This window comes from Peromyscus maniculatus, chromosome 12 (genome assembly GCF_049852395.1).
Source record: "Peromyscus maniculatus bairdii isolate BWxNUB_F1_BW_parent chromosome 12, HU_Pman_BW_mat_3.1, whole genome shotgun sequence".
In the NCBI taxonomy this organism is placed as follows: Eukaryota; Metazoa; Chordata; class Mammalia; order Rodentia; family Cricetidae; genus Peromyscus; species Peromyscus maniculatus.
The window spans coordinates 35,672,893-35,692,762 of record NC_134863.1 but is presented as its reverse complement, the minus strand read 5'-3'; the positions used below and the strand labels follow the sequence as shown (position 1 = coordinate 35,692,762).

At 40.3% G+C, this 19,870-nt stretch overlaps 1 protein-coding gene across 1 annotated transcript in view; it reads right to left on the bottom strand.

Moving 5' to 3' along the window:
- Positions 1–17,060, bottom strand: part of LOC121821582 (cell surface glycoprotein CD200 receptor 5-like) — a 40,833-nt gene extending 23,773 nt beyond the window's left edge. Inside the window, exons 1-2 of the mRNA XM_042258922.2 lie at positions 16,807–17,060; positions 2,792–3,034 (exon numbers count right to left, since the gene is read on the bottom strand). Coding sequence (XP_042114856.1) covers positions 2,792–2,855 — 64 coding nt within the window. The 5' untranslated portion in view covers positions 2,856–3,034; positions 16,807–17,060. The remainder of the gene's footprint in view (positions 1–2,791; positions 3,035–16,806) is intronic.
- Positions 17,061–19,870: the final 2,810 nt, after the last annotated feature.

Genomic DNA, 19,870 nt, shown 5'->3' with positions numbered 1-19,870 from the left:
GTCAAGCCCAAATGTTGTGGCATCTGTATACCTTGATGTCTCTATATCTCAGCCCATATGAGACATAAAGTAGGAAGCTGTTCTTAACTCAATTTTAAAGTCTCTTTTTAAGTTCTCTCAAGTTTTAGGTAGAAAATTGAGCCAGTAAGTTGGACAGCCAAATATAGCTTGAGTTTTCTCCAGTCTCACCCAGCCTCAATATCCCACAGCTGCTTATAAAATAATCATTCAGAGGCTTAATATTAATTACCAATTGCATGGCCTATGGCAGGCTTCTTTACCCGTTTCTATAAGTTGCCACATGGCCGTGGCTTACCAGTGTTTTCACATTGCTTCTCCTGGTGGTACTGGAGTCTCTCTCCTCTCTGCCTTTCTTCTTTCTGTCTCTCTTCAATTTCCCACCTAGCTATAACTTGACTTGCCATAGGCTAAATGGTTCTATTTATCAACCAATCAGAGCAACACATATTCACAGCGTACAGAAAACATCCCACAGCACTCATCCATGAAGAACTCCCAATAAACTATTCAATCACATTAAATACCAGATTTGAAAACCAGAAAGAGAATTTGAGTAAACACTTCACAAGAATAAAGATCGTCAAATGCCAGTTAACACACAGAAAGCATTAGTAACTATAAAGGAATGCCAATCAAAAACCCAGGAAAATAATCACTACCTACCTAGAAACGTGAACAGAATTAAAATGACTGGTAATATGTGCATGTGTATGAAGTGTTGGGAGTATTGACTTTCATTGACCTGTGCAGATCTGTGTCTATAGAACCTGGGATTTAAAGACCTTGAAGGATGGAATGGACTACAGTCTAATGCTGTAGACATCCTTACTTCAGTTTAAGTGTACTTTCATACATGAATGTAACAAAGAAAGCAATGATCCAAGGAAGGTTGCTTGAGCTCAGAAAAACATGTAAATAATTCCCAGTAAGCACATTATAAATATTGACAAAGCAGCCCTTTTTCCCCCGAATTGGGTTCTGTAGCTATAATCTGACATATGACAACAATAAACATGTCATATAAATTTAATGTAAATGTTTTAACACCAGAGGTACAAAAGCACATGCAAGAACAAGCCAGGGAACATAATGCTCCTGAGGTAAAAGGCCCTCTGCCCTTCTTCCTTGAACCTCTCTCACAGTTCCTCAAGGTACTGTTCACCATGGGTCAATCTTTTAACCATGTTCCCACAGGTAGTTACAGGCGTTACTGGTGATGATGTAAAATACCATATAACTACACCAAAAACTTCTGGTGGTAAAATATTAACTATATACAAATGGGAGAGGGGAAGGAAGGAGAAGAGAGAAGGAGAGGGAAAGAAGGAAACTAGAGTCTGTGTTAATAACAGAAAAATTATTCAAAAAATGTTACTAGTCACTTTAAAAACTACACAATGTTAATTGTCATGATGTAGTACATATGTAGTATTGAGGCTTCAAACCACATAAAGCAAATTTTAACTAAATTAAAGAGACATGCAGATAGTTTCATAATCACAGATGATGGTTTTGACACATCTTCCTCAGAAATGGATCAAGCAATCAGAACTTTAAAAAGTAGTATAGACATAGGATATATTAATAACACTATCAATTATAGTGATCAAAAAGACATTCATAAAACAATTCCAATGTACATAGTGTGTATTTTTTCAAGTGACCTAGGTACATTTATCAACGTTGATTTTGTGCTGGATCACAAAACAAATCTCTACCTTTAAGGTTAGGGGTTAGCAATGGCTCAGGATGTAAAGACATATGCAGCCGAGCCTGGGAACCTGAATTTGAACTCTGGGACTCACATAGAAAAAGAGAACAACTCCTACAGTTGTCCTGTGCCCCCACACAAATCCTATGACATGGAAACACACATAAATACATACATATGTAGTTTTAAAAATTTTGAAGATGGTTAAATTAACCTCATATAAAGGCCTCTCATGCTTCCTTAACTGTTGAAAATGGATCGTTAATGGTGTGCTTTGTGTCAGACTTATATTTTTTACATTTTGAAGTAGAAGAAAATACACTAGTATTTTTGTATTTGAGGAAAAGTCAATTTACTTTCACACTGATCAGTCTTCTTAGGAACTGTGGTTCTGCTGAAACAGGACTAAGACTAGAGTTCTACCACCTCAGCCAGCAGGATGGCCTGTCCCATCTTTGTAGTGGTATTTCATGGACTCTGGTCCTTATCTTGGCCCCTCTTTCTGCTGGCAACATCCAAGAGCTTTACTTCAAATGCTTTAAGACAGACTCTGTAACTATGACACCAATCCATGAGCTGACCTGCTTCCAGACCACCTTGTCCCTCTTTCCCTTACAATAATGGAGGACTATCCCTTCCTGCCTAAGTTCAGTGCCTCCACTTTACTCTGGATCCACTGCTTCCCTTCTCAGAGACTGTTCTAGTCTTTTATTTGTTTGTTTGTTTGTTTTGTGTTTTTTTGTGTTTGTTTTTGTTTTTATATGTGTCAACCTTAAAGACAGGACAAGCAAGAAGTCTAGTAAAACATTTCTTTTCAGACAGTCACTCATCTTCAAATTTATTATAACAACAAATATGGAATATGTTTAGAAAACCTGCCTATTAAAAATAATCACCTTTAAAGTAACCTGAAGTTGTTAAAGTGGCCCTGTTAGCCTGCACCAAATGTGTATGTCTGTAATGCCAGGAGTCAGAGGGTTGAGGCAGGATGATTATCACAGTCCTAAGTTAACTGAAGAATGGTTTCATTTCCTAAAAACCTCAGAATGTCACACTTACCCAGCACCAGAATAGTGATGGAGATCAGTAACCCCAAAGCCAAAGTCCTCCTGAAAGCACTCATCTGGAGTGGTTTCTACTTAAACACAAGTCACCATAAATCCCTGGATGGACTCAGTGAGCTGTCGTTCCTTGATGTCAACTGTGCTTGTACTCAGTTTACCAGATTTAAGGGTGACTTTTCTTCCTCATTCGCCTATCTTTATCTTCATCTCCATTCTACATGCTGTTGGATGATTAAGCCTGCACAGGAAAAATTGGAAGTGATGTTTTCTGAGTGATAAAGAAGCCAATGCCTAACTCATTCATTCTCTCATGATATTCAAACTTTAAGATATACTTTATGACAATCCTCCTTGTAGTGAAGTTTTTATAGAATAAATCATATCCTGAAAAATGAGCAAATACTGAGTTGATGAATCTGTACATCTATATGAAATTGGACAAGTATTTGCAACATTTCCAAACCAAGGTGCTGACATTTTGCTACTCAAAGTTCCCCACATAATCTTCCTTGGTTTTCCTTCTCAAGAAGCAAACACGGCTCTAACATCTATCACTATGTGCTCATTTTATTGGTTACTGAGCTCCACATAAATGAAATGCATTGCTGAGTTCATCCCTGCATACTGGTTTGGACTTACCAAGGAATCTATCATAATTCATTCATCAGCTTCTCTATGAATTTAAATTGTTCTATATGGTAACTAACATATATAAAGATTCTATGAGAATACTTGATTTGCACAAGCTTTGTGGTCTCTATGGCACCCATTTTCTTGGATATAAACCTACAAATAAAGGTGATGGATCATAGAATAATGTGACTTTAAACAAATACTTCCTGTCACAGGTTAACTTGCCTATCTGCCGCCTCCTTTATATTTTAAAATTGTGTATCAATACTTGAGAATGTGGCCTTATTTTTAAATGAAGTCATTTCGTCTATAAGTAGTGAAAATGAAATTGGGATAGTTTGGGCACTATAGTCCAGTGTAACTAGTATCCATTTGTAAAGAAGAATGGGCATAACCATACATATAGAGAAACGTTCACTCGAACACAAAGGCAAAAACAGAGGTATATTTTTTTCTACAAGAACCAACAAAGATTGTCATCAGGCCCCCAGAATCTAGAAAAAGGCAAAGACCAGATTCTTCCTTCCTGTGTTAGGAAATTTAGAGTCCTGTGATGACAAACCACAGCACGAAGGCACTTATGCTGTGGGATGTTCTGTAGGTCCTGTGGGAGCCCATTCTCAGGTTCTTTGTGGCTTTACCCAGCAGGTCCGTATAGAGGATGATTAGGACCATGGGCCTGAGTGCAGGTGTTTGAGATGGTCTGCACTTGGCTGTGCTGGGGGATGGTCTGTATGTCAAGTTGCTCTGATTGGTTAATAAATAAAACCTGATCGGCCGTGGCTAGGCAGGAAAGATAGGTGGGACTAACAGAGAGGAGATATAAAAGGACAGAAAGGCAGAAGGAGACGCTGCAGCCGCCGCAATGACCAGAGAGGCTGCAGCTGCTGCCATGACCAGAGGCACTGCAGCCGCCGCCATGACCAGCAGCATGTGAAGACGCCAGTAAGCCACCAGCCACATGGCAAGGTATAGATGTATGGAAATGGATCAATTTAAGATAAAAGCACAGTTAGCAAGATAAGGACAGTTAGCAGGAAGCCTGCCACGGCCATGCAGTTTGCAAGCAATATAAGTGTCTGTGTTTATTTGGTTGGGTCTGAGCAGCTGTGGGACTGGCGGGTGACAGAGGTTTGTCTTGACTGTGGGCAAGGCGAAAAAATCAAGCTACATTTGGCGCCCGAACGTGGGGCTAAAGAAAAAAAGGGCTAAAGAAAAAAAGGGAAGAAAAAAAAAAAGGGACTAAAGAAAAAGGACAAATGAACAGGGATAAAGGCCGGTGTTATGAAAAAAAAAAAAAAAATACTAAAGACAAAGTCCCTTAACCAAGAGGCGCTCCAATAAAGTGTGATCTGAGAAGAATCCTCGCGTGGTGGTAAAGAGGATTCAGAACTCAACACACGGAGCAGTGACGTCGGTAAGTTCTCCAGGAACGGTGACGTTGGTATTAAAGAGAAAGTAAAAGTAATATAAAAAATAAGCCATGTAAAGATGGATATCACACAGAGAGTTTGGATTATATTGTCTTTGGGATTTTTAACTGCAGAAAAACATTTGATCGTAAAAGATGTTGAGTTAAACCAATATGTATATATTAAAGATATCTTGACTTTAAAATTTGGATATAAGGATGTGTTACTTTGGAAAGGAGACTCTGCTTTTGTCTCTACAGAAAGCCAGAGGCTATGGATTTTTTCCAGATTAAGATACATCAGGTTTGACCAGCCAAGACCCCCTGAAAGGTCTCCGATGACACCATGGCCCAGATGATCCAACATCCAGAATCGTTTCAAGTCAACTGGCTCAGACGATACAGTCTCACGGACTACTCCATGAACCTAAAATTTTCTTTGCGTCCCCATAAGATACAGCGCCCCCCTCCAGCAGGAAGTAGTTAAGAGAAGCTACGCCCAAATTCCCAAATATACCAAGCTGGCTTTGGAGATGTGTAAAAGTTAAAACCTTCCTTTTTAAAAAAAAAAGAAAGGGGAAGTGCTGTGGGATGTTCTGTAGGTCCTGTGGGAGCCCATTCTCAGGTTCTTTGTGGCTTTACCCAGCAGGTCCGTATAGAGGATGATTAGGACCATGGGCCTGAGTGCAGGTGTTTGAGATGGTCTGCACTTGGCTGTGCTGGGGGATGGTCTGTATGTCAAGTTGCTCTGATTGGTTAATAAATAAAACCTGATCGGCCGTGGCTAGGCAGGAAAGATAGGTGGGACTAACAGAGAGGAGATATAAAAGGACAGAAAGGCAGAAGGAGACGCTGCAGCCGCCGCAATGACCAGAGAGGCTGCAGCCGCTGCCATGACCAGAGGCACTGCAGCCGCCGCCATGACCAGCAGCATGTGAAGACGCCAGTAAGCCACCAGCCACATGGCAAGGTATAGATGTATGGAAATGGATCAATTTAAGATAAAAGCACAGTTAGCAAGATAAGGACAGTTAGCAGGAAGCCTGCCACGGCCATGCAGTTTGCAAGCAATATAAGTGTCTGTGTTTATTTGGTTGGGTCTGAGCAGCTGTGGGACTGGCGGGTGACAGAGGTTTGTCTTGACTGTGGGCAAGGCGAAAAAATCAAGCTACACACTTAGAGAGTTACTTACTTATAACTCCAAAAAAGACAAAGCTGTTATGCAGGATCACAAAGGCTTTGTGCCCAACAGCAGGGTAACAGCAAGCTGGATCTGCAGGAGACGGCTCATGTGTGAAAAGCAAGGGGTAGGGGTGAGGAGTAGGCCTGCAGGGTTGTCTAGTGTTAATAACCTCAAAAGATCCTGGGCATGGTTGTCTTTAGGATAGTATTTTCCCCCATTTATTAAAAATAGATTTCTTTCTCATACAGTATATCCTGATTTCAGTTTCTCTTCCCTCTACTCCTCCCAGTTCCTCCCCACCCCTGCTCCTGACCATATCCACTTCCTTTCTGTGTATCACTAGAAAAGAATAGGCTTCTAAGAGATAACCACAAAACATAACCAAACAAAATATAATAAGATAAAAGAAAAAGCACCACATTGAGGCTGGACAAGGAAATCATCAAAAGGAAAAGAGTCCCAAGAGAAGGCACAAGAATCAGAGACCTACTTGTTCACATATTCAGAAATCCCATAAAAATACTAAAATGAAAGCTATAATATAAACACAGAAGACCCTGTAGTCTCGTACTTGCTGCCTCAGTCTCTGTAAAAAAAAATAATAATAATTGAATCATTTGCAAAAATTATACAGGGCGCAAAAGAAACCTTCACTGATTTCTTACAAAGATTGACTTCAGAAGTAAGTAGAATGATACCAAATTCAGAAGCTAGACAAATATTAATTGAATCTCTAGCTTTTGATTGTGCTAATGCACAATGCAAAGGGGTAATTATGTCATTAAAGGAAAGATCAGCACCCTTGGAGGAATGGATCCAAGATACAATCAATACTAAATCTTATGACCATGATGATGCTTATATAGGAGAGGTGACTTCAAGAGGTTTGAAGAAAAATAGTAATGTCATGTTTCAATTGTAGTAAACAAGGTCATCTAAAAAGAGACTGTAAATAGCATTTCTAGAAACAATGTTTTTTTTTTCTTTTTCAAGGAATAATCCCAATAGAACTTCCCTCTTTTCTGGATTATGCAGAAGGTGTGGCAAAGGCAGGCACTGAACTAATGAATGTAGATCAGCAAGGGATAGACAAGGTAATCCTTTGCCTTTGCCATCAGGGAAACACCCTAGGAGCCTCTCAAAGGCCCCCACGTCAAATTCCATTCATTCTTTTCCTGTCATCCTTGAAGAAACTTCTTCACAGAGCTATTAAAGAACCTAATGCCTATTGTAAAAAAAAAATTAAAAAAAAACAAAAACATACTGCTCTGGGTGATAAGACAGCTGAAGAAAAGAAAACAAAAAATTCAGGAGAAACCATAAATCAAAACTGATAAAGATTAGATTTAGAACCTCCCTGAAATTAGGTTTGGGGAAGGGTTTTGTTTTTGTCTTTCAGGAGAATGAAGGGTAAAGAATCTGAAGAACACTGAGCAAATGAGACAACTGGAGAAAAAGAGTAAATCATCCAGAAAAAAAAGTCTCAAAAAAAAAAAAAGTAAATTGGCCTATTGGCATATCACATATCTAACAGGATAAAATCTCATAAATCTTCCTAAATGTTTGTTTCTCCTGTTCTCTACAGACACATAACAGAAATGATCTTTATGCAGTCTGAGTTCAATTAAAAAGCAAAGATGGCTTTAGAGATGGAGGGTGGCTCTCTCCTTCTCTAAACCCAAGATGCTTGTTAAAGGGAACTGCAAAATCTCTGTATCATGTCAGATGTGGGACATGATATGGGACAGAAGAAAACCAAACTTAAGGGACTATTCTATTACTACTAATCTCATGATCCTTTGGTTTTATTTTGACTCTTTAAAACGTTTCTTAAGGCATGAATTTTATATCTAAATCTATAAGATTAATATATTATTTAAATTTTTGTCATGATATTAATGGTCATATAGAGTACTCTAGAAAAAAAAAAGGCTTCATCTAGCTTCCTGTGCATGATTTCAGTTTTGAGTCTCTATCAGTTTTCTGCAGTGAACCATGACCACACCTAACAGCAACCTTTGATGTCTCCAGAAGGATAATGGGTCCCCATAACAATAATTCCGCAAGAGCTGTGATAACATCACTGGGCTGACAGACACCTGTTGCTGGAGGGCTTCTCTCTAGGTTCCACCAAACCCCGCAGTCCCACAATCCACATATAAAATAATCACTCAGACGCTTATAATACTTATAAACTGTATGGCCGTGGCAGGCTTCTTGCTAACTGTTCTTATATCTTAAATTAACCCATTTCTATAAATCTATACCTTGCCACGTGGCCGGTGGCTTACCAGCGTCTTTACATGCTGTTTGTTCTGGCGGTGCCTGCAGTGTCTCTCCCCTTCTTCCTGTTTCCCCAATTCTCCTCTCTCCTTGTCCCACCTATACTTCCTGACTGGTCACTGGCCATCAGTGTTTTATTTATATAAAATGATATCCACAACAGACTGCTGTGGATATTGCTCTATATATAAATAAAACACTGATGGCCAGTGACCAGGCAGGAAGTAGGTGGGACAAGGAGAGAGGAGAATTCTGGGAAGTGGAAGGCTGAGGGGGAGACACTGCAGCCACCGCCAGGACAAGCAGCATGTGAAGACACCGGTAAGCCACCAGTCATGTGGCAAGGTATAGATTTATAAAAATGGGTTAATTTAAGATAAAAGAACAGTTAGCAAGAAGCCTGCCATGGCCATACAGTTTATAAGTGATATAAGTGTCTGAGTGATTATTTTATATGTGGATTGTGGGACACCAGGGCTTGGGGAACCTGGAGAGAAGCCCTCCAGCTACAACAGACATCATCCAAAGTTCGGCTTTGGACTACAAACTGCTCAGGACAATTTCCAATTGGCTAGCTGAGATGATCCAGCCTCACAGACTATGCTAGTCAGGACTTGAGACAAGACCTGCACTTTCCCGTTATTCAGAGACTGAACAGCAAATGGTACAGCTATGTCTTCAAGGACTTGACAATTAACCCAATTTTTTTCTTTTCAGGAAAAGTCTGTCACATTTGTTCTTTTACTTGGTTTTGTACTCCTCTGGTTTTGCTTCTCTGTGGCTTTCTTCAGCTCTTTAAACATATTCAAAATGCTTAAACCAATTTTTTTGATGATTAGGTAAGTTCTCTGTGTTTCCTTAGAGACATTTTCTACTTCCTCTTTCCCTGTATATAGGCCATGATTTCCTGTTTCTTTGCGTTCCTCATTTTTTTAATTGTTAAAAACAAACATTTGCATATTATGTTATAATGCAGCTGCCTGGAATTCATATTCTCCTCTGTCCCTGGGGTTTTTGTTGCTTGTGGTCAGTACCTTTTGTCCAGTGAATTTTCTAAATTGGTTTTTAACGTTTGTACTCCTCTTTATTTGTGTCTGCCTACATGTCTGTTTAGCTTGCTAATCATCTATTGATCTGACAAAGATTTCTGTAGACAACTCCATCTCCAGAAAGCATTTTCCAGCCTTTGCAGGTGGGCAGTGTCTCTCTTAGTTACTGGAGAGTTTACACGTGTGCCTGATACTTCACTTCCTGCTTGCTTTCTCAGTTCCCAGCCTCTTCCTTTCCATATTTTTTATCTGTCTCCTGCTTATCCTAGATTTCTAATCCCTCACCCACAGAGCTACCTGTAAATAGCTTTTTACAATGCTATTTAGGGCTGATTCAGTCCTGGATTGTTCTAAAGTAGAAGCAATAAAAAAGGCAAGGCCCCGAGCCAGCTCCTCAGAGAGCCACCAGGCAGGTCAAATACACAAACATGATTATTTTTTTTTTTATTATCATACAAAGAACTACGTTTCATTATGTCGGTTTTCAAACAAAATTTGTTTTGTTGTTTCCCCCTCTCTCCACTCCTCTTCTGTAGTCACAAGTTTTCCGGTGTCCTGCCTGGCCTGCAGTTGAGATGAATCTCTCCCACCTGCATCCCACAGCTCCTTGGCCCCAAGTAAACACACAAACACTTATATCAATTATGAACTGGATGGGCTTATGACTCAAGCTTCTTGCTAGTTAGCTCTTATATCTTAAATTAACCCATTTCTATTCATCTATAAGTTGCCATGTGGCCATGGCTTACCTGTATTTTCACATCTTACTTCTCCTGCCGGTGGCTCATAGCGACTCCTTCCTCTCTCCTTTCTCCTCCCACTGTCTCTCTTGGATTTTCCCACCCTGTTCCATCCTGCCCTGCCATAGGCCAATGGAGCTTTATTTATTGACCAATCAGAGCAACACATACAGCACACAGAAAGATATCCCACAGCACTCTTCTTCATCCTCTCTTTTACTCTGCCACCCCCAGGAGGCTCCTTTCCACTCCCATGTCTCATGTGACCCCCCTAGACATTCTCAGTACTGCCTGTTCCCTTCCATAGTCTCCTATCTCTACATACTCACAGTCATGCCCCCTTATTTACATACATTTAAACTTTAAAAATTAGTTGTTGTCTAAGTAACCTTATTTAATATACCACTTTTTAGATCCCTACTCAAGCAAATTTCATTTGCCTTTATAGTTTAATAAAATTCCATTGTGCATACATGAATCATTTCCATTACCTTCATCTGTTGGTGTACATCAAGAACCATTCCGTTCTTTGCTATTATGAATAATTCAGCAATAGACACAGATATGCAGATACCTCTTTGTTATGATATTGACTCCTGTGGACATATGCCCAGGAGTGGTATATTTGGGTCATATGGCAGCTCTACTTGCATAGGAACCACACCAGTTTACACTCTCTTTCCCACATCCACTTCAGCATTTGTAATTTGTTTATTGGATCACAGTCATTCTGGCTGCAGATGAGATGGAGCCTCAAAGTAGTTTGGATTTGCACTTCTCTGGTAGCTAAAAAATGAAAGACAACTTTTCAAGGAAAGGACTCTCGAGACTGCTTCCAGTTCAGTGGTCACTAGCCAGCCAAGAAGGGAGTGGCAGGCAGGTGAGTTAGGATGCCAACCCCTCTCTTCCTGAAGTTCAGCAGCCCTCCTCTCCTTGTTTAGACTGAGTCTCAGAGTTCTGAAAATGTGAACTGGGTGCAGCTTAGTTGTTGCCTGGGTGGAGAGACAGAGCTTCGGGGCTTCTGACCCAACCATTTTTGCCGATGTGACCCAGCAGATTTACTCTGAAATGGTTTGGGTCATTTCTACACCACAGTTCCTGACAATGGTCTGCATTTTCCAGACCCCTGCAGCCCTGCTGATCTCAGAAGCTAAACTCTGCTATTTATATTGAAGATAGGTAAACTATCTCCTACATGGAAAATGTTCACTTTCAAGGTGACAGCCTTTCGCCACAGATGCCTTTGCCTTCTTGTTGAACATCTCAGGTTCTCTGGTCTCTGCCTTCCTTCACATAATCTGCACCATCGTCCCCCACTGCTCTGGCCAGCCCTTTGACCCTTCCTCACCTGCTTCTCCAAAACACACATTCAACACTTAAATTTAAGTTACCCACATGAATTTCCTGTTCGAGCTGATGTTATCACAAATATTTCCACCACAAAATACAAGCATTTCAAGTAATAGAATTAATTGCATGAGTAAAAAATACCACATCTCTCTATATAAAGCAGATAATCGGTTAGCATCATATGATCACTTGAGGTTGTGAGACTCAGCTTAGCTTAGAATACACTGCCTTCTGTTCATCTCTCATCTGAGCCACATACAAATTTGTTCAAATGCTGCAGGTTCTATGTCTTCCTAACCTCTGACAAAAATAATGTTTGACATGTTGTTGATAATGACAAGTTAGAATTTGGTTTGTTCCTGGGGGTTTGGCTTCTTTTGTTTCTCTCACTCAGAATGAGCACTGGCCCTGCTGACTCTCTGTTGTCTGATCTCACCATGTTTTCATAAACAGCATCACAAAGAGAGACAGACAGACTCTGTGAACCAAAATGAGCACTAGGAGATTTCCTTTATCTTACCTGAAGATCTGTAACAAAGAGTACAGAGCTAAAATAAATAAGTTAATTAATTAACTAATAAAAAGATAAAGATTAGTGGCTCAATATTTAAGAGCATGTACTGCTTTCACAAAGGGACCTGAGTTTCCTTCCCAGCAACCACATCAGGTGGCTTTCAACCATCTGCAACTCCAGTGCTAAAGGCCCAAACAGCCTCTTGTGGTTTCTGAAGGTACCTGCACACACATGGTGCACATGCATACATGCAGGCAAAATATACATACACATAAAGTAGAAATAAAACCATTTCTCATTTTTAGTGATATGAGATCAGTGGAGACTGTGTAAAGGTGAAAACACAGTCTTACCAATGTACATTGACCTAATTCTTTTTTTATTTTTTAATTTCATAACTAATTTAATTTTACATATCAGCCACAGAATCCCCTGTCCTCCTGCCACCCCTGCCCAACCCCCAATCCATCCCCCATTCCCACCTCCTCCAAGGCAAGGACTTCCCTGGGAATTCAGCTCAGCCTGGTAGATTCAGTTGAGGCAGATCCATTCCCCTCTTCCCTTCACCTAGGCTGAGCTCCCTTCACCAAAGTGTCCCAGCATAGGCCCTAGGTTCCAAAAAGCCAGGTCATTCACTAAGGACAGGTCCCGGTCCTACTGCCTGGGAGTCTCCTAAATAGTTCAAGCTAATCGAATGTCTCACTTATCCAGAGGGCCTGATCCAGTTCCATGGGGGCTCCTCAGCTATTGGTTCATAGTTCATAAATTTCCACTAGTTTGGCTATTTGTCCCTGTGCTTTTTCCAATCATGGTCTCAATATCTCTTGCTCATAGAATCCCTCCTCTCTCTCACCAATTAGACTCCTGGAGCTCCACATGTGGCCTGGCTGTGGATCTCTGCATCTGCTTCCATCACATTGACTTAATTCTTGAATATGGTTCACAATATTATTTTTGTGTGTTAGAGAACTCCTTTAACATCACCCAATCTGATAAAGTTATCTTTTTCTTTCTTTAAAAAAAAAAAGTTATAAGAGAGATGGTTCAGCAGTTAGAAACATGCACTGCTCTTGTAGAAGACCTGAGTTCAGTTCCCAGCACCCATATCAGGCAACTCATAACATCCCATAACTCCAGCTCCAGAGGTTCTGGAGCCCTCTTCTGGCCTCCATGGGCAATAGCACTCATGTGTGTGCACACATGTGCATACATATAATTAAAAGTTTTTAATAAATCTTTAGAAAACATAGAGGAAAGTACTTTAGACTCATTAAAATAAACATTTGTTTTATGTAGATGTCTCTCTGTTTTTAACATGGTTCTTTTTAATTTGTTGAATCTCTTACATATTATGGTAAGTCAGAAAATTCCTGTTAAAATGAAGTTCATTAGAAAGACACAGGGGAGAGAGAGTAATTATATTTAGTTTTAAGTTTATAATAAAATGAAGTGGAAAGTACAAAGAATTCCCAATACCTCTGCCCTCCTCACAAGCATAGATTTCCCCACCATCAACATTCCTTACTATTCACAGGAACACAGATGGAGTTGTGGAGCTGGGAGAAGCAGCCCATGTACGGCAGCCCAAGCCTCATTCTGGTCTGCACAGACGGACAACCTATAATAAAACCTCAGCCTCCTCTTAATGATAAAGCAACAGTTTTTAAAGTGACACAATTTCTTAACATGAGGCAGCAAACATCTTAATCAACAGCCATGAGACCTTGAGCAGTCTTGAGAAGCTAGACGTGAAGTAATAATAAAATTATTACACAGAATAAACCTCCCTGAGGCTGCAGACAGGTTGTTCCCATCACTTCATAATCCAAGGCTCTGGGGCATTTCCCGCACATGTGTACTAACAAAGTATCTGAATCTTCAAAAGGCTTCTGCTTCACTATTATGTCTTTTATATTGTGGTTTTGACACTTCGCGCTTTGTGGGTTTTTCTAGAGGGTCATGGTAGGAAACATCTGAAAGGTACCATCCATCTGCTCCGTCATGATTCAGGAGAGAAAACTGTCATCTTACCCAATGAATATGCCACCCACCTCATAAATATTCATAAAACTTTCTTAACACTCAAAATATGGAACTCAGGATGCTTCTACACCCACCTTCTTGGGACAAGTCATTCTAATCTCTCTTTGGAGTGCTTGCTATGGTTTACTAAGTAGACTTCTGCATAACTACCTGTGTCTCTTCAATGAATTCTTTGCCTTCATAGAGACAATGACCACAACACAACTAGCATGGTACATTTGTTGTAACTAATGAACCAACCCCGATGCTTTACTATTTAAAGTCCCTAACTAATCCTGGTATTCACTCAGGGCTGCATTTGCTTAAGACATTTTTAATCTCAAATTCATAAACAGTTCCAGTTTCTTGCTCTATTTTAAAACCTAGAAACAAGAAATGTGGTGTTTTTGTTGAAAATCAAACTTTTCAATGAAAGTATTCTTTATTTTGTGTGTGTGTGGGGGGGGGTGTTTCACCCTGTGTGCAGTGCCCATAGAGGCCAGAAGATGGTGTTAGATCCCCCTGGATCTAGAGTTACAGACAGTTGTAAGCTGGGAACAGAACATGGGTGCTGGGAACAGAACTCAGGTCCTCTGGAGAAGCAGCTAGTGCTCTTAGCCACTGAGGTATCTCTCCAGGTACAGTGAAAGCACTTTTAAAATCCTTTTTTTTTTTTTTTGTCCTTCCATGTAAGATATATACCTACAGGCATATTCACAGAAAATCATTCATCTAATGCTAACAGTATATGCGACCAATAAAAAATTGATGCACTTAAGATTTTTATGGATTGCTTGAAGTTCATATAAAAAAACAAATGAAAAAATCTCACCAGGCGGTAGTGGCGCACGCCTTTAATACCAGCACTGGGGAGGCAGAGCCAGGCGGATCTCTGTGAGTTCGAGGCCAGCCTGGACTACCAAGTGAGTCCCAGGAAAGGCGCAAAGCTACACAGAGAAACCCTGTCTCGAAGAAAAAAAAAATATCTCATTTTCACAAAAATAAAATGTCATTTTAAAAAACAAAGAAAATCAAATGCCTAAAGGACCACTAGTAAACATTTCTACAGCAAATGTGAGTGATCATGATAACTACAGAGCAGAGTCTTGTATTCACGGTAACAAGGTAGTGCGTGACAGTTTAAGGAAGTGCTGTGGCTTAAATCTAAAATGTCCTCAACAAGCTCATGGTTTGTTGCTTTATTCCCCAGCTGGTCATGCTATTTGGGGGTCTAAGGCCTTTCAGGAAGAAAAGCCTACCATGCAGAATCACCTCAGTAAAGGCAGGCCTGTGAAGGGTGAAACTGGACCCATGTCCTGGACATCTCTCTCCTTTCCACTCTGCTATGATGTGAGGATTCTCCAGGACACAATCCCACCACTGTGAATGACAGGATGTTTTCCCTTCCAAGATGGACTGAAATTCTCGGAAAACAGTGGCACAAACTAGACCTTTCTCCTCTTAAATTCTCCTGCTTCTGGATAGTCTGTCGCAGGGACACAAAGTAACTATTATGGGGAAGATTTATTTCTGCTTCATTACTTCAGAGGATCAAACATATGGGTGCAGAAAGGGTGTGGCCGAGTGGGGCAGCTCAGGTCACAAGTGGGTCAGGAATTTGAGAAAAAGGGGAAATGTCGGCACAATGTGTGCTTTTTCCTGTCGCTTTTATTTAGTTGATGTTGTGGTGATCCCTGTAATCAGTCAGGATGGGTCTTTCTTATCAATTAATCTTCTGGAAAGCCCCTCAGTCTGCTGGGTGATGCTAAATCCAGCCAAGATGAAAATGAAAGTATCTTGAAAAAATCAATATGAAAGAAGAAAGAAAATCAGTGAGAAACTTGAAACCCCCCAGAGAAGAAACCAGAAAACATTTCAGTTTTGTAAGCTAAAGTGCAATAGGTAGAAAAATGCTCAGTTTCAGCTAAAAGTAGCAATGTATTTATATCAAGAAGAATGCCTCTGTGAAGTCATCTGTGGGAGTGCTCACTCCTAAGTCTCCTCAGTCTGTCTGCTCTACTCAAGTCAACTTGAACTGTAATTCTTCTGCAGCCTGCAAGCAATCTCATAATTCTATGTCTTTTCATATGTAGGCACCTTCATTTAAAGTGCCCTCTTCTTACTATATAGAATTAAATCTTTAAATACATAACAGACTTTCCAAAGTATGCTCTGGATCCTGCACTCACACAACACTCCCATTCACAATATATCTATTGGTCATTGTGTCTATAAGTCTACAATTCCACTAGGGTAGTCCACAGGAAATATGTCAAAACAATAATTAAAATAACAGAAGAGGGTAAAAAGCTACCCTAAAATAAAACACGGTTATTATGATTAAAAGGAAAAGAAACAAAAGAACTAACTTTTTAGAAATAAAATCATTGAAGTTAAATCTCAGTGATAAATTAGCAACAGACTGGATATAACTGAAGAGAAATCCATGAGCTTAGCATTCAAGGGAAACAAATGAGTGTGCCTATGGGTATCTCAAAATAAATGCGAAGTCAGAAGAAGGTAGGTTGCCATTTTTTAAAGGCGTAAATGTAATTCCTATCAAAAGGCATAAGTCAACCGAGTCCATTCACTACATTATACATGCACTCCAATTCTTTAGTGAATCTATCTAAACTAATAAGGGAGAAGGGGATTGATCTGAGACCAATCTCAGTGCAACATCTGGAGAAGAGAAACATGAAAGAGGGAGTGAAATAAATGGAGAGAATGAGAAAATCCAATCTAAGTCGATTTGGATTCTGGAAGAGATAATTCAATGGGTGAAAATGTTTTAATAACTGGATAGATAATGCCAGCCTACTTACCAGTGATCAGACTCTTGCTCCAAACAAATGACCAAGAGAACAGGTCTGCCCTGTGCTCTTTGCAGTCGCGTCTTACGACGATGTTGCTCAATGATGCGATTTCCTGCTGTGTTCTAGAGCTGTCCTTTGCTGAGAAAGGTGTGACCTCGAGGGACGACATAAACAAGGACAGAAAATTGCTTCTAGCTAAAGGTTTTGAAAAGCATGACAGCTTATGGTCAGTGACTGAGGACTATTAATGAGCCTGAGTTATGGGGTTTGGACTCTAAAGTAAGACATCCGGCTTCAACCTCGGCCACAACTACTTCCTGTGACTTGAGCAATGCTGTTGATTTTTAACATATTAGCTGTATAGTGAAAGAATTGAAAAAAAAAACTGTCAACAATTCATGATATTTCTCATAAGGTACACCCTGTACTAGAATAGCTCATTTGTCTGTCTAGACCCACTCCTCAGCCTTTTCCATCGTTCTCTGGGGCCCAGAAGGGGCTTCATTAGCATCACTAGCAGAAAACAGACAGTGCAGATCAGCAGATAGGAAAAACTGAGCTCACAATATAACTTCTGTTGAGATGTCACTGCATGTCACTACTCTGATCAACTCTGCTGGGCACTGGAGCAGGGGTGGGGAGGCCAGAGACAGACAGATCTGCTCATCAGCCAGTCTAGTTGAAACATCAAACTCCTGTTTCAGTGAAAGACCCTGCCTCAAAAAAAGAAAAAAAAAGTGCAGAGCAATTGATAAAGATACCTGTGGACAACCTGTAATCTCCACATGTGTACACATGGAGAGGCATATTTGCACACATATACGTACCCACATATGCATACACATACTAACACACCACATGTGTGTATCAAAAATAAAGACTTTTTAAAAAGGAAATATTGTTCCCTCCCTTAGTAGCCATTAGCTCTCAATCCATCCTTATAGAGCGGTGGGACCTTATGATCCTCTAACCCTTCCATGACAGTGTGTTGATGTTCCCAATCTTGCTTATATCTTGTCCAAGTAACCCTAGATGTTATGAGTTTGAGAATACAATGGCCATACCATGCCTGGAATACAGCATCAATAACACACCACCCCCTCCCCTGGTGCTTACATTCTTTCTGCCAAATCTTCTACGTCTGATTATATATTTTTAGTGCATATTTCCACTGAGATATGAGATAGCTGATACTCATTCTACATTGAAGATATTAAAAAGCAGAAAATACATGCACCTTAGGAATAATAAAGAATGATATATATCACCCTGTATGCCTCAGTTTTCGCTCTGTGAATTGAGACTAATTGTCCTTCTTGAAATATGACAGTTAAATAAATTAATGCATGTAGAACACACAAGCTTCTAGCAAGTAGTAAGGGCTCTGTAACTATCAACTGTAGTGGGTAGCTGTTCCAGCTTTGACCTGGAAGTACTACCCCCATTGAGGCTTCTGGCAACTGTCACAGCTACGAGGCAGGGCTGAGACAGGAGTCCTTAGGACCTGAGATCCGTATGTGTCGGCTCTCTTGGTTCCTGAATCCTGGACGCTGGAGGTAGACTGAGCAGAGTTCTCCAGAGAACACTGCTGGACTGCACTACACTTTTCAAGGACCCTGTAACCTATCCCTTCAGTTGTAAGTTACCCCACAAAATAAACCTCCCTTTGAACTACGTAGAGTTGCCTTAATACTTCCATCAATAATCAACACTAGTACTTTTAAAGTGTTGTAGTGGGTGATGTGGATTATAGAATATTGGTGGAAAAATGAAGGATTCTTCCAAGAATCATGGAAAAATTCTGTCTTTCCATCCTGAACCTGAACCTGATATATTAGTATATCACTCTTTCAGTGAAGTGCTTCACTTAATATAAGAAGGTGATTGTCACACTGGAAAGTTCCAGCAAGCATTACATGAGTACATATGTAATAATGAGTGACTTGAAGGGCCGGTTAGGACGTGCAAGCCATTTGGTGGTGAGTGAAGTTCATTTCTACGTCGGCTGTAGACCTTGGTATCAGAAGGCTGGTCTCCGAAGAGTGTAGTGTCTCCTATGTTTTTAGCATCAAGCTTTTCATGAGACAGAGGGAAGCAGAGCCAGTAGCTCCTGATACAAACTGAGAAATGTTAACTGGACATAGGAAAGAAGTAATGATTAGTAATATCCATGCACCAGTTACATTAGGGAGCACTGTTCAACACATTCTTACCTGGAACACTTTAAAGGCATAAAAATGGGCACTGAGGGGATGGTTCCATTGGTAAAAATGCTTGCTATTCAAGCCTGAAGAGCTGAGTTACGATTCCCAGCAACCATGTTAAAAAAGAAAAAGGAAAGCACAGATGGAGTTCTGTGCATGTGCACTGTCTGTGCAGGAGAAGTAGAGATGGGAGGATCTGGGGCTTGCTGGCCAGCCAATCTAGCCAAAAGTAAGCTCCAGGTTCTGCGAGAGACCTCGTTCCAAAAATATGCTGGAGAAGCAATTGAAACAGACACCTGATCATAGCCTCTGGCTTCTCCATGCACACACATACATGTGTGTGTGAACCCACACATAAATGCATGCACAAATACATGAAAACACACACACACATAGAAATACAGAAATTCATAAAAATAAATACAAAGCAGTGTTCTTCATTGATCCACCGGATGCAAATATTACTTTCATTGTGAACATCTGTATAAGTAAAGCAATCAACCATGTCATAGATCTCTTCTTTACTCACTAGTAATTTAATAAACATATTGTTTACTTTGGATGTCATTCTGTCCAAAGAGGCAGCACTACCATCTGACACGGGTAGAACATAAATGACCAAGTTTGGGTTATCTGAGCAGTGTTCTGAGATGACTGAAGAGCTGTTTGACACAAGCTTACCCAGAAACCCAGCACGAACAAAGTCTAGAAGCATGCCTCCATAGGGTTGCGTGAGAAGAGCACATGCGGGAACAGCAGAGTGGGGGAAGATAAGAAATACACACATCATCCAATACACAGCAAATGGAGAGCTGGCTGTTGGGGAGTTTGGCAAACGTGGGTGTTGATGGGATAATCTATAAGGATAT